The following is a 23809-nucleotide window of genomic DNA, read 5'->3' as shown; positions in this document are numbered from 1 at the left end:
TTGTTATTGTTGCTGGGAGGGTTGGGGTGATCACAACTTCCACTTCAGGAAAACACAGGAGGAAGGTTTCCAAGTAAAATCTGGCACCTAAGAAGGCAGTAGTTTTCTAACTAGTATTCCAAGCTTTTGAAAACAAACAGAGATAATACAAAGGCAAAAGAAACAAGAATGTTTCTTCATCTATTAGGGAACCGGAACAAAAGCCAAATAGAAGAGATACCTAACAACCATTTTTAATGGGGATCAAAGCAAGAGGTATAATGTCTAATTACTTAAATAGTACCAGTAATTGAGGAAGCAGTAGTAGTAGCAGTAATAATATGCATATATACTGATGCCTTTATAAAAAGTATGTGGAATATGATTATTGCAACAACAGATTAAGATATGAATGACCATCTCCTACTACAGAATATGATAATGCAGTTCATTTCCAGTAAATCAGACTCACTGGGGAGAATACTCTCAAAGTATAGCACCTGTTTGGGAGATGCAAAGAACATACAAATTATCTTTTTTGGCCTAAGTGCAACAAGTTGTTCTGACATACTATTATGCCATGATATTATCAGGTCTGCTGATCAATCAGAACAGTGTTTTTATAAAATTATTTTAAGGTAATTTTTGTCCATGTGGATGGAAAAGTATGATGCTTCAGAAAAAAAAAATCCTACCTATACTGTAAAAGTAATAGAATGTAGTATAACACCACATTATTGATACTACTTACTGACGATGAGCCCAACACGGATTTTGGAGACCTTATAATTCCAGCTATGGAATGACGTATGGTGTCAAATCTTGAGACTTTGTCCTTCTTGTCCTAGGAGAAAAAGCAGTATCTTTAATGAACACAAACAAATCAGTATGACAATTGAATTATTGGAGAACATGACATATAGTCTCCTGGGTTTTATTTAAATAAAAGACAGGGCTTGAGCCTGCAGTGATACAAACCAGAGAGTGTCTATATCAGTAGGATTAAGATAACTCCTATCAATTTAACCACTGACAAATTCTGTCATTCTTTATATTTTGCTACTTTAAGTAGTACTATTGCTAACTATAAAGAGAAATGAAATTCTTTTGTACCCTAAAAACAAAGGACATAATTCTCAGTTCTCCTGAAATTTGAAACCATATAATAAAAAAGCTTATATGGTAAAACTCAAAAATATATATACACATTACCATTATTTAATATATGCTTGCTTTGTTTGTTTTGGTTTTTTTTTTTTGTTTTCCTTTTATTAAACATATTTTTCCCTAGTAACACACTACTTGTAAATATTAGTACCAATCAGTGTAAATTTTATGATCCATTTATTTTCTGGAATTACCATAAACCTTAGGTGCAGTCATTGTCTGGATTTTAAGTTCAGTAAGAAGAGGGCTCTAACTGGAACACTGAAACAGCCTTTAAGCATCTCTAGCTCAGCATAAGACAATGTAAATTCCAAGGTGGTCATAACCTGATTTAGTGCAAAGACTGTATATTTCTCAATCTCTGACTTGCCATCAACTCTCAAAATTAACATCACAGAATATTTCAAAAAATACCACTTCAGTTTATTCCCAGACTTCCAAATAAGCAACAAAATCTATTCATTCTGTATACTGAATATACCAGTGTTTGAAAATTACTCCCAAATAGTATTTAGTTTGCAGGATGTAAGTTAAACTTTGTCTTAGTAAAATAAATTTCTTTATTTTGGTAGCAAAACTCTGCAATATGCCTTAATTCGTGTGCTGTGAAAAAAGAGTGCAAAAACCAGTCAACTCGTCAAAACACTAATAAGGAGTTTATTAGTCACCGAAATACTCATTAACTATGTGTCCACTTACCCATCAAAAACATTTTTATCCGTCTTATTTGACTCAAGTGATACTGCAAGCCAACTACTTTTTTTAAAATAAAAAACTCTGTGCTGAGTCCAGACTTTTATTTTTATAATATTGATTAATTAAACAGGATACACACACATACACACACAAATCTCATTAATAATAGAGGGACACAGAGTCTAATTCTGCTTGCATGCTGAGTGTGGAATGATCCATTCATTTCACACATCTCTTCAGAAGCCATGAGACGTAACTGCAATAAACTGAATATTTCTTATATGGACAGGAAAAACTGCCCCTAAACAAATTTGCGTTTTGTCTTTCTATTTCACACTAATAGCATGCTTATCTAATGACAACACCAAACTACAAGTAAGGTTCTGCATTTACCAGTTTCTCCGTAGTGAATAATATTTTTAACAAGAGGGGTTTTTTGACTGAAAGTACCAGAAAGACTCATGGACTGGGACCTACCAGTGTACTTTGATAAGCACAACCAAGTGATATATAGAGGCTAATAGTTTCATTAAATAGAGTGAGAATTAAAATGCAGATATAAGGGATAAACTTTGGCTTTGTTCAGAATGCACATGCTCTGTTCAAACTGCAATATATTTATAAACACTGTTCAGTGTTTTCATAGCACTTTCCCTCTGACATACTGAAACTACTCTGTATCTTACAGCAATGAAGACTCATTATCTGCACAGCAGGCATTATCAAATACAGGACAAATACAACTGTAGCCCATGCTGAATTTATTTATTCCACTTGAGAATTTATAGGGCAACCCGAATAAAACTGAAGAGCAGCAACAGCGGTCTTTCAGTGTTTTGTGTTTTTTTTGCCATTGCGCTCCTGAAGACCACCTTAAATGAAGCCATTACATCCTGCAGGAAACCAGTTTACACTGAGATCACTGTATTCACCAGTGTGAATATATATTTTAATGAACACTAGGTATATTTTTTTTTCGCAACTAGTATAAGAATACAAACCAGAACAGCCCATATACTTTTTTTTCTTTTACAAATGTATGTGTACAGTCTGATTAGTTAAGTCAGGGTGTTACCTTAAGTCTGCTTTCCAAAATAAAAGGAAATACACATCAGTGACGTCCACCCTCACCACATGAAATTTTTAATCTCTCAGCCAAGGCCCTCACAACTCAGAAGAATATTTAGTATGTGAAAGGATTATGTCAGGATATTAGCTTATTTATAATTTCTGAAGGAAGCTAACAGAGAGCTGTGTGTCCTCAGGACACTATATTTCCACAAAATACTAATTCCAACAAACATCAGACGTCTGATCAACCAGCATAACCATGCTGGCTACGTAGTCACCATATACGCTTCAGACAAATTTGTAAGACATGTTACTATTTGACTAACAAACTCGGGAAGGACACTGGAAAACAATTAGCTCTGCATCAGGGTTGTTGTAGAGGGCATTATGGAGTAGCATATTGGTAGCATATATGGTGCAGCTACTAAAACATATTAGCTGATTCAGTTTCATTTTGGTTTAAATGAATTACTTTCAGAGATATTAGCAAAATGGTAGCAAGATTTGTCACTTCCTTTATTTTATATTAGACCAATTTCATTACAAAGAAAACGAATCTGTGGACTATAATATTTTATGCAATTATGAATTACTGCAGAATAAACTGTAGTTAACCATTAAGAAGCTAAATATGTATGAAAATATACACTTATTACAGAATATTTTTTAATCTATTTCTTTTACTGTTTTCAAATGCACCTGTGGCACAAGAGCACATCATACAATGTGCAAAATGAAAAATGCATTGACTGATATTTCTCTTTTAGGACCAGCTACATTTCTAATCACTCTCCAGAATTAATAGAAATAAAGCTCCAATAGAGTTGGGACTGGTGCTTAGAATAGGTCATGAATTTTCTATTCATTGGACAGGAACACAGCAAAACTGCTGAATATCCAACTGCTTACCCTGGAATGGTGCAAGATTGATGAACACAAACTGTTTTATGGTGGGACTTCTTGTCATTATCCTTTTTGGTAAATAATGCAAAGCACTACTGCTTTTATTTCCATATATTATAAAAAGGATTTACTAAGACAAATAACTCTTTTATTGAGAAACTGATTGATACAAACTACTTAAAACCATCTGATTAGAATGCTCTGTCCTTTTCCACAACCAACTTGTTTTACACCCAGCAGTGTTACAGTGTACACCTCAGACAGCCTTTTCAGTCCCAGTTCTCTTTTTCCTTCTTAATAGCGGAAATAATTAGCTCAGCTCTTTTAAAGACATGTCATAGCAGAAGACAACCACTCCGGTACTCTTAATTTTACTTCCGGTTTTCTGTTCTGAAAGATGAGGAAAGGAAAAACTAAAGCATAAGAAACCAAAAAGAAGTGTAAGGTTCAGGCAAGCTGAGAAACACAAGTGAAGCACTCTCTATTTTGCTTGAGGATTTCCTCAGGTGCATGTTTATACATGACATACAGAAAGCCAAGCTGCTGTGTTTTCTTGTTCACTTTGGAGGATCTTGTGCAACATGAGGTCCTGTTCATTTTAATGGATCTTCCACGAGAATTCATCTTCTATGGTCATGCACAACAACTGTTAGGGTCTTGTGGACAATAATCTACCTTTTGCCAGACATACAGCTCAGTCACTGGGCAAACACACCACAGATCTTAGAGCCCATGAAAAGTAATAACATACACCTAGAAAAGTGACACAATCAAAATGATAGGCCATAAGAATCATATTCACAATGTTTTTTTGAATGAATGTGAGCAAGACAAAGTAGCAAGGCAAAATATTTCGTTTAAACTGAACTGCATAATGTAAAAGCCCAAATGAGCTTTTTAACTGTGTAAATACAGAAAAATGGCTGGATCTTAGATGGTATTAAAAAAGAAAAATAATCTGAACTCTTTTTAGTAAAGCAAGGAAGTAAGAAGCTGGAGAGAGATCTAAGATAAAACAGAATTAATGCTTCTGAGGGATGGGCAAATTATAACACTTTCTCTACTGATCAAAAGGTAGAAGATTAGCAGTAAGAGAGACAAAGCACAATGCAGCATATATTGAATATTGCTGTAAACACTAGCCAAACATGTACATAGAGATGACATAAATAAACCAAAACTCCAGTAATACTCCATTTAAAGAAAGACTGCCTAATGAGTCAGATACGAACCACCAGCATGGATACAGAAGTTGAATATGGGACTGCAAATCAAATTAGAGAAACTTCACAGGAAATTATGAAGAGGACTCTCCAACTGAAAGAGAAAACAATCTCAGAAAAAAAAAAAAAAGATATTTCAATTAGAATAATATAAACAGTGGTAAGTAAAAGATGAGCATGATAGTACTGTTTCTGAGATTTGGCTGGGGAACTGGTCCTCAGAGATTCTAATTAAAACCGTTTCAGTACAGTACAAGAGCTCTTAGATGAGACCAGAAGGGAAGAATTCCTGGTAATTATTGCAAATGATAGGTTCAATGAACTTACAGATAAAAAAGACAAACCAGACAGTATCTGCCAGAGCAATTAAGATGCTCCCTGTTTGTAAAGTGAATGCTAGATCCATTTCTGGTTTGAAGATACAATTTCCCTGATGAAAAAGGTATCAGAACAACGTTCATCTTAAGGGTTCATATTTAGACAACTGGGAGAGCAAGGAATTTTTTTTTCTTTTAGAAGGCTACAGAAGTCTGGCATGGGAATGCAGTTTTGCGATTTACAGTCAGGAGTTCTACAAAGAAGCCTTAGAGAAAATAATTTTCTGGAAATGATCCTCAGCATTAGTCACTTCAGCAGTGGAGATTAAAAGTTATCTAGGAGAGGCCCCAAAACCATGTAATAAACTTAGACCAAGACAGTAACTCTGGCCTGCCTATTGATTAGTAGGTATACTAACCACAAAATCATTGTGTGCCTGTTTTATAGCTATTAGCACATACTAAAGGAGATGTAAATGCTGACCCTTACTAAAACCTGAACATACAGTTAAACATGCCTGATGTCTCTAAAGTCTATATTTGATTTCAGAAATAACACTAATCTCATACCTCAAAAGGCTTTTATTTTTTTTTTTTTTCCTCATCCATGACACTACTGGGTACCTCAGAAAGACCACATGTAGAAAACCACATAAAGAATCACACTCTCTTTACCAAAGAAAACAGGGTATTTTAAACTACCAGCATGGCACTCACACATGGAATGAGTTGCTGTCTGAATATGAGCTGAGCAGATAATTTATCTTTGAAGCACCTTTCCAGAAAGAATAATATATATTTTATTAGCTTACTATTGTAGATATCTAGAATTGGGAGACACAACTGTGCAAAGCCATGAAGATGTAACAGACTTATTAAAAATTAAAACATTCAAAGCTAATTAAAGATCTATCAAGTACACAGTAAAACCAAGTAAACAACACAGCTATTCAAAAATCACTTTTTGATACTGTAACATTTTCTGTTTTAAACACAAGTAACAGCTTCCAAAGCAGCAGAAACTATGTGTAATTGACTCACACATATTGTAAAACACTGCACTGGATGTAAATGAAATGTTCCACCTTCCGACCTGGAGTAGGCAGCCTCAAAAACAAGACTTACTGGTATGAAATTTAAGAACATCTATATTTTCTCAGGCCAGAGACACATCCCAGGCCATGCCAGTGGCCTATGGGCCTGTAAAAAAAAGGAGAATGGCAATTCTTCAGAGCACATATTTGTCCTCTGAAAATCTGTGGTGTAAGATTTGTCTTAGTAGTGTGAGATGTGATGTTTCCACATGCAAAAGTCATTGAGGGATTTTCCTTCCACAAATTCTTTCAGCTGCTTTATGAATCTATATAAACTATTACAGCCCACTGCTGTAGCAACCAGTTGCACAACCTAATTGCACGTTTTTGAAGAATATGTTTGTTTGCTTTCAATCATCTGCCAACTGTGGCTATTTGATGGCCCCTACTTCTTGCTTCTGAAGAGACAGTGAACAACCATTATTCCGTATTCACCTTCTCCATGTCACCCCACACATCGTATACATCTTTGTCACATTCCCCTTCAGTCTACTTTTTGACGTCTGAAAAGTGCTATCATTTATTCCGTAATTCTACAGAAGCCCCTCAACATATCTGAGCACTATTTTGCCTTCATGAATTTTCCTACCTCATTTTTTTAATTTAGGGAGATGAAAATCAAAGGGGTTGCATGCAGACAGACTCATCTATGTCATATATAGCAAAAGAGCCAGCAGCAACAGACAATTTGCACTGAGAAAAATTCGGTTTAGATACTAAAAAAAAAAAGATCACAATGAGGACAGTGACCAAATACTGAAACAGGTTCCCCAGAGAAATGTCCATCACTGGAGTTGTTAGACAACAAGGCATTGTGCAGCCTGATGTAACATCAAGTTGACCCTGCCCCGAGCAAGAAGCAGGACTTCAGGTCTCCCTGAAATCGCTCCCAGCTTAAATTATTCTGCAGTTCCACAGCATTTGGGAAGGAGGTGCACATCAATATATATGGGGACAGAATGTTTTCTTCTTTATTCTCGGCTCCTTTCCTGAAAATTTCTAGCATATTTTCTAGTTTTGACAACTAAGTAAATAGTGACCTGATATCTTCCAGAACATTTAGACTGCATTTTGAGTGGTAACTCACAGTTCGTTATGGGTATATGTGAAATCAAGCACTGTTACTACAATCTGGTCTGCTGGAATGTAATTACACAATATGATACTAATATTAAAAAACAAGACTATTAGAAATGATATGTGGAATTTATAACAAGTCAAATAATTCACTTAACTTGCTATAAAAAAAAATTTCCTTTATTTCCAAATACAGTTTTTCTGCTCTTGTGATTACTTATATGATTACTTATATACCAGAATCTTGAGGATCCACGATAGACTAGAAAGTAAATTTTTTTGTTCACAGAAACTGCAATAAGAAAGACCATTAAATAAGAGATGGGTGAACCACTTGGAGATAAAAATCTGAAAGCTTCTGGCAGATTTTACTTAGGAGAGCCTCAGATTTCAGTAAACTGTATAATTTTTTTTTTTTTTTTAATGGAGCACGAACACTATGATTGACCCTATGCTTTCTTTTTGAGCGATTATCTATTAGAACAGAACATACAGTTAAGTTCTCTGCAGTATGTTTTCTGTTTTAATTAGACTTTCAGAAGACCAATTTTTCAAGCTATGTAGGAAATGTCAGGGAAATGTCACCTTCATCTTTGAAATTATTAGTAAATCTTCCAAACATACAAATATGTATTAAAGGTCTTTAAGGAAGTAGAGTACCTCTTAATGGGGGACAGCAATAATGTTTCCAGAGACATGGTACATTTTAATTGCTACATACTAAACAGCATTTTTATTTGGAAAAAAAAAAAAAAAAAGAAGAAGATAGGATTTTTACTTCACTTAATTATCATCAAGAATGTCAACTGTACTCTAGAGAAGATTACTAAATGTACTGCACCTAAGTTGAGGCACTGAGATCCTGTCCAATAGCTATTTTTGTGGAAGGAAAAAGTAGCCAGACAAAGGCAGACAGAGAGGTCCCTGAAATTCAGTAAGGAATTCCTGCTTTGCTTAATGAATGTATCTGTACACCACTAAATACTAATACACCTCTATACATACATCATGATGATGTCAAACAAAGGAGAATTGATTTCACTAAAGAAAATTTAAAAAATTCAAACTTCTGAAAGCTTAAAGCCAAATATAGAATTAATACATATGTTTGAAAAATTAAGTTTAAATGCCATTACCTTATAACAGGGAAAAGGCTTCCACCCTGCAAAAACCTCAGGCTGTTATGTAAATGTACGGCTATTAATTGTTTCACTGATTTCAAGAGCACTGTTATTAATCAATAATGCTATTATTAACCAAAAGTACAAATATCTTATGAATCCTTACCCCATCACTTTACTAGTTTCAAGCAATCAAAAATAATTAAATTTCAGTCTGTACAGCACATTCTGTAGGTGAAATGGAAGTACCTGGTCATAACATGACATTTCTCCTCCTTTACTGTCATTGCTACATCACAGGAAGGGATCCCCTAATAGACACACAAGGCTCCTCTTGCTATAATTCTGTGTAAGCTCATGAAGTTGCAACAGGAGAACATAAAACAGCCTGCACTGAGCTTCTAGTTGACTGCAGTACTTAATGTTCACAAAAGCAAGTAAATCTACATCTTCTCACATCCTCTGGCAACTCACCATCCAAAAAAAAAAAAAAAAAGACATGATGAACTAGCTGCTGGTCAAAATCACCACCTGCCAGACGAACATACGGAGTTTATGGTTTCGCAGTTACATACACTAACAATACTGGAATAAACAATCAGTGAATCAATGAGAATTCATGAATGTGACTTGAAATTTCAGGAACATAGCCATAAATTTAAAAACAACATAAAGCTCAAAATATGTTAGGAAATAAATGTTAAAAGACCACAAAACATGCAAAGCAAACCAACTGTGAGGAAATTTTGTATTTCCATCATTCAAATATTACAGTTTGCCAGATAGCTATGAAAAGCACATGCTTTATTAGGCTAGAAGTAGACATGCATCCACAAATCATTTAAAGTTAACAACTCCTAGGAGCATTTTTGATGCAAAGAGGCTAGTTTTATTCTGTACTTTATTACTGTATGCATCCAGCTGAAATAGTTTCAGGTGTGTATGATGCAATTCTACAGAAGAACAGAGAAATAACAGTAATGGTAGAACTGTTGCTCCAGAGTTGTAATCAAGATCAACACTATAGCTGTAATCTGAAGCAATGAAGCCTTCATGTGAAATATGTTTTCAAACTAGTTATATACATGCATACACACACACACATATACACAGAGGCTGATACTGCAATCCCCCTTCAACTTAAAAATCAAAAAGTAAAACTGGAGCCAGAAAGAAAATTCTTGATAAGGCAAGGGAAGAAATTGATGTCTTTTAAATACATGTGTTATACTGCACAACTAGTATTTGGAAAACTTTGTCTCTATTTGACTAAAGTGTGATAAAACATCAGTGGATCAGTTTTCCTCCACCAAAGATAGACATTCGTGTAGAAAATGAATTCTATGTTCTGAAGTTTTAATGCACTAATTTTTCCACAAAAAGTATAAAGACAGACAGTGGTTTTGGCACTAGTTAGCAAATGACCATATTCCATAATAGCATTCCCTCAACTGAATAGCAAAGTTTTAAAAAAGTTAACATCTAACTCTTCACACAGGGCAGCTTCTACAGAGCAAAGATTTTGTGAAAGACAGCTATGTGGACTAATAATTTGACGTCAAAGGTAAGGAAACTCTGGCCTACATTTTGCATGAGGCATGAACAATTTTACAGTGCAAGTGGCTGAAGTATTAATACCAAACTATGCATACAATGCAAATGTGCTGGTTCAGCTTGGATAGCATTAATTTTCACAGGACACGGGAGGGGACACGGGCAGGACAGTTGACCCAAACTAGTGAAAAGGATATTAGCCACCACGTGACATCATGGTCAGTGCAAAATGAGGGGCTGGCTGGGGGAGGAACTCGCTGTTTGGGGGAGCTCGTTGTGTGGGGGGAATCGCTGGGGTCTGGGGTGCTCTTTGATTTCTCTGAGATCGACAACATAGTGCAACCATGTTTTGAGCACAAAGTGGGGTCTGGGTCTTTGCAGTAGAGGATCAGAGCTCCTGGGGGGATCACTACACGGGAGCAGGCTGGGCATTGGTGTTGCTGCATGGTGAGCAATTGCATTGTGTACCCCTCGCTTTGTATATTCTTACGTTGTTGCTATCGCTATCGTTTATCTTCTCTTTTTTGCTGTTCTGTTAAACAGTTTTAATTTCAATCCATGAATTTTGCCTTTTGTTTCCCGATTTCTCTTCCCGATCCCACTGTAGATGGGGGAGAGGTGAGTGACCACATAGTTCCAATTGCCAGTGGAGGCTAAACCATGACAACACCAAACAATTAACTCAGCAGATTAAGTAGATATAAATACAACTTCCAGGTAGTTTTATGTGAGGTTCCAGACCACTGAACATGAAAAATGTTTCATGAAATGGCCAAAAAGCCTCAATTCCTAATGGTCTCTGCAACCATCAGTAGCTGAACTAAGGAAACTATGAAGTTCACCCACAGCTACCACCAGCATGCTGGTGAATCCCTGAAGAGTGTTGCACATGCCAAAGTATGCCACCAAGAACTGGAAATTATCTTTACTAATCACAAACTTAAAATCATAGTAATGTTTCCCAGTAACTTATGTATACTTACCTACCCTGCAGACTGAGAAACACAAACCATTCCCCTTTCCTCAATACTAGCAAAAACCTGGGTATTTTAAACCTCCAAAATTCCAGATACGAAGCCAAGCCACATCTCAGCAAGGCACAAAGCATTAACTGTTTTCAATCCTTTATTCCTGAGCTGCACAGGCAAAGCTCCTCTCGTCCCAGCAACTACAGTGGCATAAACAACCTGACAGCAAATTTGACTTGCAGTTTGTAGGGAGGGGATTAGAAGGCAGAAAAGAGAAAATCACAGCTGTGAGCTACAAGCAGGCGAATTATTGCTGTCATTGAGGCTAGTCAAAAGATGTTCCACAAAAATACAGAGAATACAAAGCAAAAGTAAGGGATTAAAGAGAAGGACAGTTTGTCCTAGTGATACTGAAAACAAAGTTTCACCTCTTCTCAACTCAAGGAAAGGTTCCTCCCAAAGGGAGATCTTCTAATGAGGACTGCATTTCTTCAGAATTCAGCATTTTGTATCCAAGACAGAAGATATGAGTAGACAACTTAAGCAACTAACTAGATGATGTACCAGCTGCATAAAGTGAAAACTGAAGCTACAGGAGCAAGTAGTCTGTGTTATCAGCCAACAATGCAGAGCACTGTGCCAGCTGGGGTTTATGCAGCCCAAAAGATAACCAAAGACAGTATTTATAAACATAGCATGAATTGAATGCAGCATGCTGTCCGTAACTGTGCTTAGTGTACAGGTCAATTACTTTAATTAGAATGCATTACTCAGTAACAGAAGAAATGACATTGTCTTTCCAGATCTCATTAAATATATATTCAAAAAGCTGTAATTTAGATTGGGTTGCTTTTTAGTCACAGATACACACAGTAATGCATGCTAAAGAAATCTGTCTGATAACTCTAGTGGTGGAGTCCAGATTTCAGGCATTTACACCCAAGAAAGCCTAGTCCCTAGAAAAGGGTTAGAGGCATTGAAGCAGCTATACCCTGAAGTGCCAACAGCTGCAAGGGAAACAGTGGCCAGAAGTCAATACGTAAGGAAGGAACAGAGAGCAAGAACATCCATTCTATATTGCAAGGCCTTGAAGGCCACAAGAGACTGCAAGTCCTTCCAGGGTTCACAAGACACCAACAAACTCAATATTCGACAGCTGCAGACCCCCAGGCTGTGAGCAGGGACTTGCAACCCAACTTTAGCAGAGGTCCATGCCAGTGTAGAGAAGACAGTACTCCATCTGGAGGGGGGTGAAGGGAAGGAATACCTAAGTTTTCCCCTAGCCCCAAAGGAAGTTCCTCGAGCTCTGTGAAGAATCCAGTCTCCGCAGTCACCCACTAGGTAAACTCACCTGAGATGTGTTGTCTATAAGATTATTATCATACTGTTCTACCCGGTTTAAAGTAACGTTTACTGGCATGTGCCTTCTCCACACTGCCATCCAAAAAACTGGCAACTACCAATGAAGATCCCTCTTGTGATTCATTGCCTGGCTCTAATGAAGCCACCCTGGCAAATGCTACATCAAGTGATGTGAGATAGCATTACACGTTATGTAACCTCACAGGATCTAAAGCCTTTTTGTGAGCCTATTGTGAGAGGATGCATATGTTTTATCACAGTAAAACCAAGCTTCATGGACTTAACCCTGAACAGCTTCAGTCACATGAGATACAACAGGTTCTTTGCCAGATTCACATTTACGCTAGCTGTACTAAAGAATAAAACTGATTCTTTCATAACTGGAAAGATTTTGTAGTATGACTAATTAAAATTTTATCAGGTATTTCTGCTTGACAGATAGCATAGTCAGAATATGATGTTTGCTTTTGTTTTTCACAGATCCCTGCATTAGTTTATTAACAAAATCAGCTTGCTTATTAATAAATAAAATGATAGAGCAACTTTGTGACAGCTGCAACAGACAGCTTCAGCAGCATATCTGAGGTAGGCTTAATCACTGATCTTTGCAAGGTGCAAATTTAAAATTAAGCTTTTATTTTCTATAAATAATACAGTACTGGCTTAACTCCTAGAAATATACTAGTATTTTTGTTCAGAACAGACATGCATAATACACAAATGCTCACTACTTTTCAAATAAAGGGAACAGCAAACCAACATAGTGTTAGAGATTTTAACACATTAAGTAAACATTCAAACAGAAGAACAAAAATAACAACTCAGTGAACAGGCAGTGTTCAAATTCTACTCTGAGTAAAATCAGTGGTCCACTGAACTCATATCCTACCTCAGATCACATTTGTATAAATAATAAATATGAAGAAGACTATTCTGAAAATATAGACATCAAGGAGCAAAGATTCATTGTGCAAGTCTCAGTAAATGGTACTAGAAAGTAACAGATTTCAATCCCACCCAAGGTGAAGTTCATAAATTGTAACTAGCACAATGAACCAAAATAAATTAGGTAGCATTTCTCCTGCAGAATTACAAAAAGACTTTGAGTTGTTATGCTCAGTGGTCAACAGGAGTCTTTTGTATCTTTCAGTCATTACTCATTAAAAAGGGTCTGTCCAACAGAGTGGTCTCTCCTAAGAGTTCATCAGTAGTACCTATTGAGCATCCTCAACCTGCTTGTCAAGTGAGAGACCAGCATTTTCTGTTACAGAAGAAATATTTTTTGGTCTCCCACAAAAAAGAATCACTAATTTCTACAGATTATGCATATAATTATATATGACTCAATGAGTCACCTTCTTAATAAGTATTTTGAAGAAAGTAACTGGGATGATACTTTAGTCATCTTTGTTGAAAATCCTTATCTCCTTACTAATTTTCATCACATATTATAAAGCTACATTTCATTATCACACTGTTCCTGAGAGACTTCAATGCCAAGATCAAATTGTAGATACAATGAACCACATAAACAATATTAATTTACAAAGGATACATATAAATCCCACAGATTAAAGCAACCACCATACAGAAGTAGCAAGCACCTGAAGTGGACCAAAACCCTCTAACACAGTGCCACAGCTTTGGATACTACCACACTGGCTCTCAGTCGAGCTCTACTAATAACCACATTAGTGACTTTAAAGAGGATGTTTCCTCAACAAGAATAGTCTTAGAGAAAAACTGTCACATATTTCAAAAAGCTAACTCATTGCCCTGTAAAAAGATTTCTTGAAGACAAATCATCCCTTATGTACTTGTCACAGATTACTGTAGCCTGGAACATCAACTATCACTAAACAAGCACAATTACACTGTAATGAGATCCTGTTGGGTAGAAAACGCTCACAGTTCCCACCTACAGGTTTGTCTTTTTGCCTGCCCCCTCCAGAGACAACAATGTCTCCCCTTTCTGTTATAAACAGCAGCTAACTCTTACAGCAAACTAGTTAACATAAGAAAATCGAATTTATATCAGCTATGAACCTCCATTTTCCTTGAGGATTGGAGCTTCCCTTTCAGAATAATGAAAGACTTGTATATCTATGTTTCTTTTCTTTTTTTTTTTTAGCTCATAAGTTTCTTTTTACCTTTTTAGTACGCTCTCTGAATATACCTTCCCTCACTTAAAAATAGTAACAAAAATCACATCCTGTTTTAGCACAATGGTATAAAAGCCACCTCAGTGTAATACCCGCTCAGTCACATCACTTTCTCCTGTATTGTGACATTCTCTGCTCACCCAGAATAAATTCAGTATAACAATTAACAAGTTCAACCACTCTAGAGAGCTGCTAGCACAGAAGATGAAATCTTCAGGTTACCACGATATAGAAATTGTCGAGACTTCCATTTCTCTCTCTCATACCTACAGTTACTTGTGTTCATTTTCATCACAGTCACTAAGTAAATGCTAAATACAGGTTTTCAGAATGAGATAATTTCAGTTCTATTAGCCATTGTGAAAGTCCACACTGTTACTACGTTTTGGCAAAACCAGATAAATTTAAAGGGAGAATAACAGAAGTTTGTACTACATATAAACCCAAACACTGAGTGATTTTAGTTCCTTTTGAAGCCAAGATCTGGAAATAAAACAATTCTGGGGCACATCAGAACCAAACGTTTGCAGATATAGCTCCTAATACTTTAAATTCTCAGGCTATATCACTTGTATCGTGTATTTTTCTTTATTATACTATTTATGCTTGGATTTAGCACCCAACACATCACTGAGGCACCATGTGTTGAAAAAGGCAAAGCCCCCTGGAAATATTCTCTCTCATGGAATATTGACAACCTGTAAAACAGCACATGCATCTTTAGATTGTCAGGTTGGCTCCATTTCCTCATCCTCACATTCAACTCATCTACAAAGCAACAAATTAAAGCAGTTATTTCATGTGGCAAGCAAGTTAGCATCTATCAGAATATTAATGTCTGGGTCCTGAGGTAGGCCTCAGAGGCCCTGACCAGCCTCACTGGGAGATTCGCACCACCCCTGACCACGTGCCCACCATCTCCATTTCAGCTCAGCCCTGGGCACGAAGTCCTGGCCTGACCTGTATCATAGGTACCCATCTCCAGCTTTGTCTTTGGCCCTGCCTCCTGGATGAAATGGCACCCCATCAGTAAGGGCACTGCCCAGCCTGGGATCATCCTGGATCACACCTCCTCTTCAAGCAGCTGGTTCTTGCTGCATCCTAATAACTGTTCAGGACTCATTTGCTATCGTATCTCTGATGCAGCCTATGCAAGGAGATTTTAAAGTGTGATCAAACCTCAAAGAAATAATTTGAAGAGACTTTTTCCCTGCAATTTTGATTCCTGTGATTCACTAAGACAGGAAATATCTGTAACCTCATTTCATTGAAATGTGATGTTTATGAAACTTAATAAAGCTGCTAAAGGCTAATAAGAAGTCAAATGCATGTTGAAACTGGTTTTAATAAGTCCCTAAAGGGATTTATAGAAAATAAATTAATTGACTAAGAAATTTACTTGCTAAAGTACTTGCGGACTAGGAACAAAAGGACCCATTAGGAGCATCTAGTAAAGAAATGATCTAAATTCGGCATCTCTCAAACGTCAGATCTGAGCCTTTTTCCCCACAACAACCTCCTCTGCTTTCTGTCCAGGCAGGAGAATCAAACTTTGAGGCAGGCAAGTAATTCTTAGATACTCTATGCTTAATTTGGGTTTGTTTCTTCTTCTTTTTTTTTTTTTTTTTTTTTTTGAGTTGTACGGATATATATAACCTTACTTTGCTTACAGAAAAATTCTGCAGTAACTTCCAGAAAACAAACCTGCTTTTGACCCACACAATCGTACAGGTCAGGAATTGATTAAAAATAGAAGTAATTAATCAGAGCTCCAACATGCCCCAAAAGTAAAGGCCTTCATTCATTTTTCAAGAATGAAAATTTTCATGCATCTTGGCTGTGATACTTGACGCTTCCCCTCTTCTTAGGATGAGGACATTAGTTTCAGAAACTCCTGGAAAACTACTAGTATCTTCATGCAAATGACATTGCCTTTCTCACACTACCTTAACACAATAACCAAATAAATATAAGTTTCTTGTGGCCTGTTCCTGTACTTCCCCAAAAGGAAGCCAAGATAAGTAATCCTGGAATTTTTTTACTAGATTACAGTGACTATCACGTCTCACATGGGACTTTCACTTTCCCCAACGGTAATGATTTTTTTGACCCACGAACTTCAAAGTGTCTGTTGGAAAGTGTTAGTATCTGGTTTTCTTTTTGGTTTAGTTATCCATGACATCCACATGGGACTGGCAGACATGAGTCACAGCTTGATGTGTAGGCAGGATAGCTTAAGCAATATAAAAATTGCATTAATGTCGATGTTCAGGCACCTGGATCCCAAATTTACCAGAAATGTTCTGCATCTATCTTACCGTAGGATGACCCAAAGAAAAAAATACAGTGATATGTGAAACATGCTATTTCATTTGCCCCATGGTTGAAGATCAACAACAGTGAAAAATAAAAAGGAGGAAAAAAAATTATCTGGCCTGTATCTTAAGAGTAACGCTCTGAAAAATGGGTCAGATCACCATTCTGCTTTCTCAGTCTGTAGCAAGCAAGATGTTCCCTACACAGCTAAAAAGAGTATAGGCCACAAAGCAAACTGTAAAATCATATGCTTCAAATCTAGCAATAAACTACCAGTATCACTAGATTAAAACACTAAATTCTAATTTCAATAAATATTTAATAGTTGATTTTAAAGACTTTTAGAAGCACAATAATTGCCTTTAAGAACAAGGGTATTTTTTGAACAGCCACTTAAAGAAAAGAAAAAAAGGAGACAGATGATTTAAAGCAGACAAATTCCATCACATTATTTGCTGTGTGTTGCCTAGAGGCTATGAGAAGTTTATAATCACACTAATTCAGTCCCATCACTATGAAAATAAAGGGAAGAGGCCAATAGTGATAATTCTGGAGAAGAATTATTTCTTTCCTCCCAGCACACAGAGAAACATTCCAACACACACTGAAACATACAAAGGATACCAGCATGTGATTTCTGTTCAAAGGCAAACCTCTGAGTGACACTTTCCTAATTCACAGAGAAGATTTTTACTGAAATAACAAATCCCCAGTGGGTATGCAATGCTGCAAGACTACTATGATGAAGGCTTCTCCCTCAAGGAAAATTGAAAGCTCTTCAAATATTTTTGGCAGTTCAAGAGACACGTATGTACTTATCTAAAGTAGATATACTCTCCTTCACATGGAGTGGATAAACAAATTCTGCACTTAAAATATTCTGAGATTTTTTGTTTACTCTGAACAAGCTACCTCTCTGAGTTCTTCCCAAAGTTCACTCACACTTCTAATTTTGCCTTTGCTCAAGGTCAGGTTATTGCTCAATGCTTTTTGATAGATAATATGCAAACTTTAAGAAATATATAACTTCTAAGCCTTAGTCTACAAAAATATTATCTTGCTGGACAAGATGTCCAGCACACAGCTGGGTAAACACACAATGCAGTGGGTGAGCCATTGGCTGACGGGCTGGGCTCAAAGGGTTCTAGTAAAGGGGGTTATGTCAGGCTGGGGATCAGTCACTAGCGGGTTCCACAGGGATCCAGCTTAGGGCCAGCTCTCTTCAATGTCTTTGAAAATTACTTGGATGCAGGACTTGAGGGATTGCATAGTAAGTTCGCTGATGACACAAAATTGGGAAGAGTTGTTGACACTCTCGAGGGCCTCTCTGCCCTCAAGAGAACTGCCAGAGAACTGGGCAATCACCAGCCACATGAAGTTCTACAAGGGCAAGTGCCAGATTTTGCACCTGGGACACAGCAACCCTCACTGTACATACAGACTGGGAAACAAGGTGCTGGAGAGGGATCTGGGGGTTCTGGTTCAATGGCAAGTTGAACATGAGCCAACAGTGTGCCCTGGCAGCCAAGAGGGCAACCGTGTCCCGGGTGCATCCAGCACAGCATTGCCAGCCAGGCGAGGGAAGTGACTGTCCAGTGATTGCCAGCCAGGCGAGGGAAGTGCTCTGCACTGGTGCAGCCTCATCTGGAGCACTGTGTGCAGTTCTGGGCAACACAGGATAAAAAGGAGATAAGCTACTGGAGAGTGTCAGGAAGGGGGCTACAAAGTTGGTGAAGGGTTTGGAGAGGAAGCCGTGTGAGGAGCAGCTAATGTCACCTGGTTCATTCAGCCCAGAGAAAAGGAGACTAAGAGGAGACCTCATCATGGTCTACAGCTTCCTCACAAGATGAGGAGGAAGGGCAGGCGCTGGTCTTTTTTCTCTGACAGAACCTGAGGGAATGGCAGGAAGATGTGTCAGGAGAGATTTACGTTGGACATTAGGAAAAGGTTCTTCCCCCAGAGGGTGGTGGAGCACTGGAACAGGCTCCTCAGGGAGGTGTCACAGCTCCGAGCCTGACAGTGTTCAAGAAGGGACTGAACAATGCCCTCAGACACACGGTGTGAACTGTGGTGTTGTGCAGGGACAGGAGTTGAAATTTATGATCCTTGTGGGTACCTTGCAACTCAGGACATTCTACGATGCTATGATTCTACTGTTAGGTTAATCTTTTACCTCAGAGGTTTCTAGGCATGTTCACTGGAAAGACAGTGAGCCTGACAGCTCCATTGTCCTCCCATCTTGTATATTCTGGACCAGTCAGTAATACACATGTGGGACAAAGTATGACTGAGTTTATCTGTATATTATCTTAGCATCTCCTTTTCAATTGTTCTTCCTCTGATGTATGTCTGTCAGACAAGTAGGACTTAAGAAGCGAAGAATCAGAAGCTACGACATACTCACTCTGAAAGCAAGAGGAACAGAGTTCATCCTCCACACTTCCCTGAAGCATCTGACATTTGGAGCATTTTTGCTCCATGTTAAATACTGGTTGTAAGCCAGAAACACAGGTCCCAGCCAGCAAGCTTGTAAAGTGGCCCAAAGCAAAGATCACTTATTTGAACTTCAGCTGTCCAGGCATCCAATAAATGTAACTGTTTATTTCCAAGTCTTTTATGAATTAATAGATATGATTTCAACATGACTACACTGTCAGTGTTTCCTCTGCCGAGACAGATTAGAGAAAGGGTAAGGATGCCAAAACTGCACAGACTTACTTTGGCCCTCTTTCTATTGACGAGGTACTTAAAATCTTGGAAAAGCACAGTGTAAGCCCACAGGGTTTATAAATATATAAATCAAATAACTGTGAAAGGCTCCCCTACCCCTTCCTAATAGATGCTCTTACGTAATCTTAATTTTATATAAATGTCATGAGCCAGAAATTAGTAGAAAATTACTTACATGGACAGATAAGGGAGCTTTTTTGCTGATGCATTACAAAGCATAGGAATTCCTCAATTTTTCTAAGTCAGTAAGAAAAAAATAATTATTTTATCCCTACCATCAAGCTTTTTGCTACTGCTGCAATGGGCTGTCACAGAAGCTAACCATTTCCCCGTATCTGTTTGAAAATAAAGATCCCATACAGCCTGAGACAGTATGGGAAAAGGAGTCCCCCTAGAGTGTAGGTACATCTCTCAATGGATTATGTTCCAGGGCCTTATGATGCATCATCTAAAACGCATTTAATGAAGCATCTTTAGTCATATATCCAACTCTTGTAAATGCCCTTTCGTATCTATGTAACTGACTTTAAAATTCAAAATGTACAAATCAATTAAATTTGTCAATTACGATTTTAGTGAGAATTCTGAAAACATTTGCCTCAAACCCAAACCAGCAGAGGATGACTCAGAATAATTTACCACAATCTTCACTAAAAGCTGGCTTATCCTATTTTCAAAGCAATTGCTGAGAATAGCATCTCTCTGAAGCCTCTTAAAAAGGAATGACAAATAGTAAAACCAATCAGATATGCAGTGAACTTTTATTTTTTTTTTTCCTTTTGGATAATTCTGCTACAACAGATAAAAACAGAATTCAGAGATGCAAAATCTCTCACTAATACACATTTTCTGTTACTCCACTGTACACAGTTTTAAGCAATAGTACTCTTCTGGAAAGGTGTTTCAATAGTTAGATGCATCTCACTGGCTGTATCATGATATCATGATGCTTCAGCTTTGTTCTGCCCTGTGTACCTTTCACAAGTTCATGTCACCAGAGACATTACAGTCTTCTTCCTGACTCATCCATGCTCCAGAGCCTTTTATACTGACAACCAAGCTGGATGGGATGTCCTTTAAGGAGAACACTGTTTATAAATATGTAAAGGCTGAGTGTCACAAGGATGGAGACAGGGTCTTCTCGGTAACAACCAATGGTAAGACAGGGACCAATGAGTACAAACTGGAACACAGGAGGTTCCACTTAAATATGAGAAGAAACTTCTTCACAGTGAGGTTAACAGAACACTGGAACAGGCTGCCCAGGGAGGTTGTGGAGTCTCCTTCTCTGGAGACATTCAAAACCTCCTGGACACATTCCTGTGTAACCTCATCTAGGTGTTGTGCTCCAGCGGGGGGATTGGATTAGATGATCTTTCAAGGTCCCTTCCAATCCCTAAAATTCTGTGATTTTGTGAGTGTACGGAGAAAGCACCGTGCCTTTGTACGGCTGCTCCATGAGCAGCGTAGCCGCACAGCTCTTTTAGCTGGCTCACATGCTGTTGAAAGCCATGCATTAAGGTCTTTCTACACTACAGTTGTATTTTATTGTTTGTAAAAAAACCTGAAAATATCAGAAAACCAAACCAATCAAAAATTACACATTATTTAGCTATTAGATAGATGGGCACCCACATTTTTACCTCCACATTTCCGTGTTTCATATGCCTTTTAAAATGTATGTAACAATGAAATATTTTGATTATGCAGTCAAAATTAGTCTTTTTGGCACTGAGCTCCACCTGCTGACAAGTATTTCAAGTATTGCAGAGCCTGCATACCAAGTCTCAGCTTTATCAGTGATTCCAATATAATGCTGCAGTATACACAAAATAAATCTATATGAAACATTTCTATTGTGAGAATACCATATGGTTTTAAATACATATTCTTAAAAATAATGGGGTTTCACCCATTTGTTTTTAACATGCAGGGAAAAAGGAGAAGATATTTTAAAGTGGCATACAGATTTCACTGTATTATTGCTAAACAAAGTGAATTACTATTTTATATTAAACAAATGTATTCCCCGAAGATTTCCTATTAAAGATTTCCTTTAAAAATTTCCAAGTCAAAGTCTTATTATGAAATGCTAACCACCATAATTGTACTTCATTAGCTAAGTAAATGGTTAACTGGCACTGCAATATTACAAATATTCCTGATGTTTTTGTTTCTAATCAGATCATTAGACATATAAAAGTTGTGTTGTCATTTTCTTTTTTTTAATTATGGGGGACTACTGCCATGGTCTGTTGATCATATTAACAGAATAGCATATATATCTTAAAACAAATGACAGGCCATACATCTGTTAATGGAACATCTAAACACTGAAAAGTGAGCTCAAGCTTCTGGCTACTGGTTAGTTTTCATAAAGTGACATAATATGTAACAATTTGGATACTACAACATTTTGGAAAAAACCCACAGCTGTTTACAAGGAATAATCAGTTAACTATGACTACCTACGATTCTCCTGACTACATAGTGAATGGTATCACAACTGCAAAACTCTAAGAGGCTTAAATACATTATTTTAAACTTGTAGTACCTTCAGCATTAAAATTATCAGTCTTGCATGGTTATCTCTGTAGAAAGGTATAAATGCTAGAAACAAGAAAATGTGTTTTATTTTTCCACATACGATGCCAAAATTGTTAAATCCAATGCTCAGGAATAGTCAAAACCAGAACTTCTTAATCTTCTTGCTATGCTATCATGAATGAACAAATCAGAATAATGCAGCAATTTCCTTTTTTCTTAAACTGTGCATGAATACCAACACACAGCTAACAATTTAGAAACAATGAAATATATTGACCAAACCAAACCATATGGAAAACACTAACAAAATATGGAACTTCCTACAGTTAACAGAGGCAAAAGAGAACAAGAAAACAAAGGAAGTCATAACACACGTAATATAACACTGTCTATAAAAACACACCAAACAGCACTTTAGAATTTGATTCCTTGTTAGTATTCTATTGTATTGTTACCTAATGTAAGAGATGCAAAAAAAACCCCATTTGCAAACTATTCTGCTGTGGAATCACCTGTATTTACATGATACCATATAAATAATTAAAGAGACATGAAACTTGCCAAAGTTGTATTGTATATCGTATTTTTAATTTTAAATCATGAAAAAAAATCCGCTTGTGACTGAATACATGAAAATTTACTTCATATGCATGCTCACAACACAAGCCAATTATGATTTTGTTATTCTTGGGATAATAATTTGTAAAACAAGTGGTTACAATGAATTTATGAAAAGGGATAAATAACCATATTCGAGTGTAGCATCAACATTTAGATGAAATGCTTTTAGATAAAGAAGAGAAACCTAAACAGATTTATAGCTGAAGAAATGATGGAACAGCTGAATGACACCAGGATGAGCAATCAGCAGCAAGAACATTTCATTTCTAATCATTCACTATTTGTATAATTTTAGGGAGTTTTACTAAAAAAAATAAAAAAAAAGGGCATTATAAAAATCACCAGGATGCTTACTTGTACAAACAGCCCATCAGCATATTATTTTTTCATCTTGAGATACAGTCAAGACTGCCATATCAAGGTACGGCAATTTGAAAAAAGTTTAATACAGACTGCAGTTGTATGTACCACTTTCAGTCAGAACATCAGCTTCAAAATTAAACAAAACGTAGGTGGCATTTGCCTGTCTTAAATAACTTGCTCAAGGGAAATCATCCAGCTTTTAAGTCATATTCCATTATTTTTCCTGTTGCATACAAATTATAAGACTAAATCCTCTGAAGCCAAAATAGCAACATTTTTTTGAGAGGTCAGAATTCTTCACTGTGTATTGTAAATGTATGCAATGATTATTTTCTACCACCCATTGAAACAGAGATTTGGACACCAGAAGACAGATTAGTTATCTTGAACTGAGGTGGAAGAATGCCATTCTCTTGATCAGACTCATCGTCTCAACTAACCGTTACAGACAATATTCACTAGCCCAACTACAGGATATTACATGAAATAACTAGCAAGATAGCCTACCCAAAAGATTCCAAGCCTCCTAATCTTTCAC

General features: G+C 37.0%; 1 protein-coding gene across 7 annotated transcripts in view; it reads right to left on the bottom strand.

Annotated features, from left to right (window-relative positions):
• FER (FER tyrosine kinase) overlaps positions 1 to 23809 on the bottom strand; it is a 162659-nt gene that overhangs the window by 88289 nt on the left and 50561 nt on the right. For 4 of the 7 annotated variants that reach the window (XM_082075066.1, XM_082075069.1, XM_082075067.1 and 1 more), the window contains one exon: positions 731 to 823. In XM_082075066.1, coding sequence (XP_081931192.1) covers positions 731 to 823 — 93 coding nt within the window. Of the gene's footprint in view, positions 1 to 730; positions 824 to 5759; positions 6181 to 6470; positions 6557 to 22734; positions 23213 to 23809 lie in introns of those variants that run through there. The other 3 variants (XM_082075071.1, XM_082075070.1, XM_082075072.1) reach the window with 3 other exon arrangements.

This window comes from Streptopelia decaocto (assembly GCF_964273445.1).
Source record: "Streptopelia decaocto genome assembly, chromosome: Z".
Lineage (NCBI taxonomy): Eukaryota > Metazoa > Chordata > Aves > Columbiformes > Columbidae > Streptopelia > Streptopelia decaocto.
The sequence above is the reverse complement of the archived record's forward strand: the minus strand, read 5'-3'. Positions and strand labels throughout refer to the sequence as shown.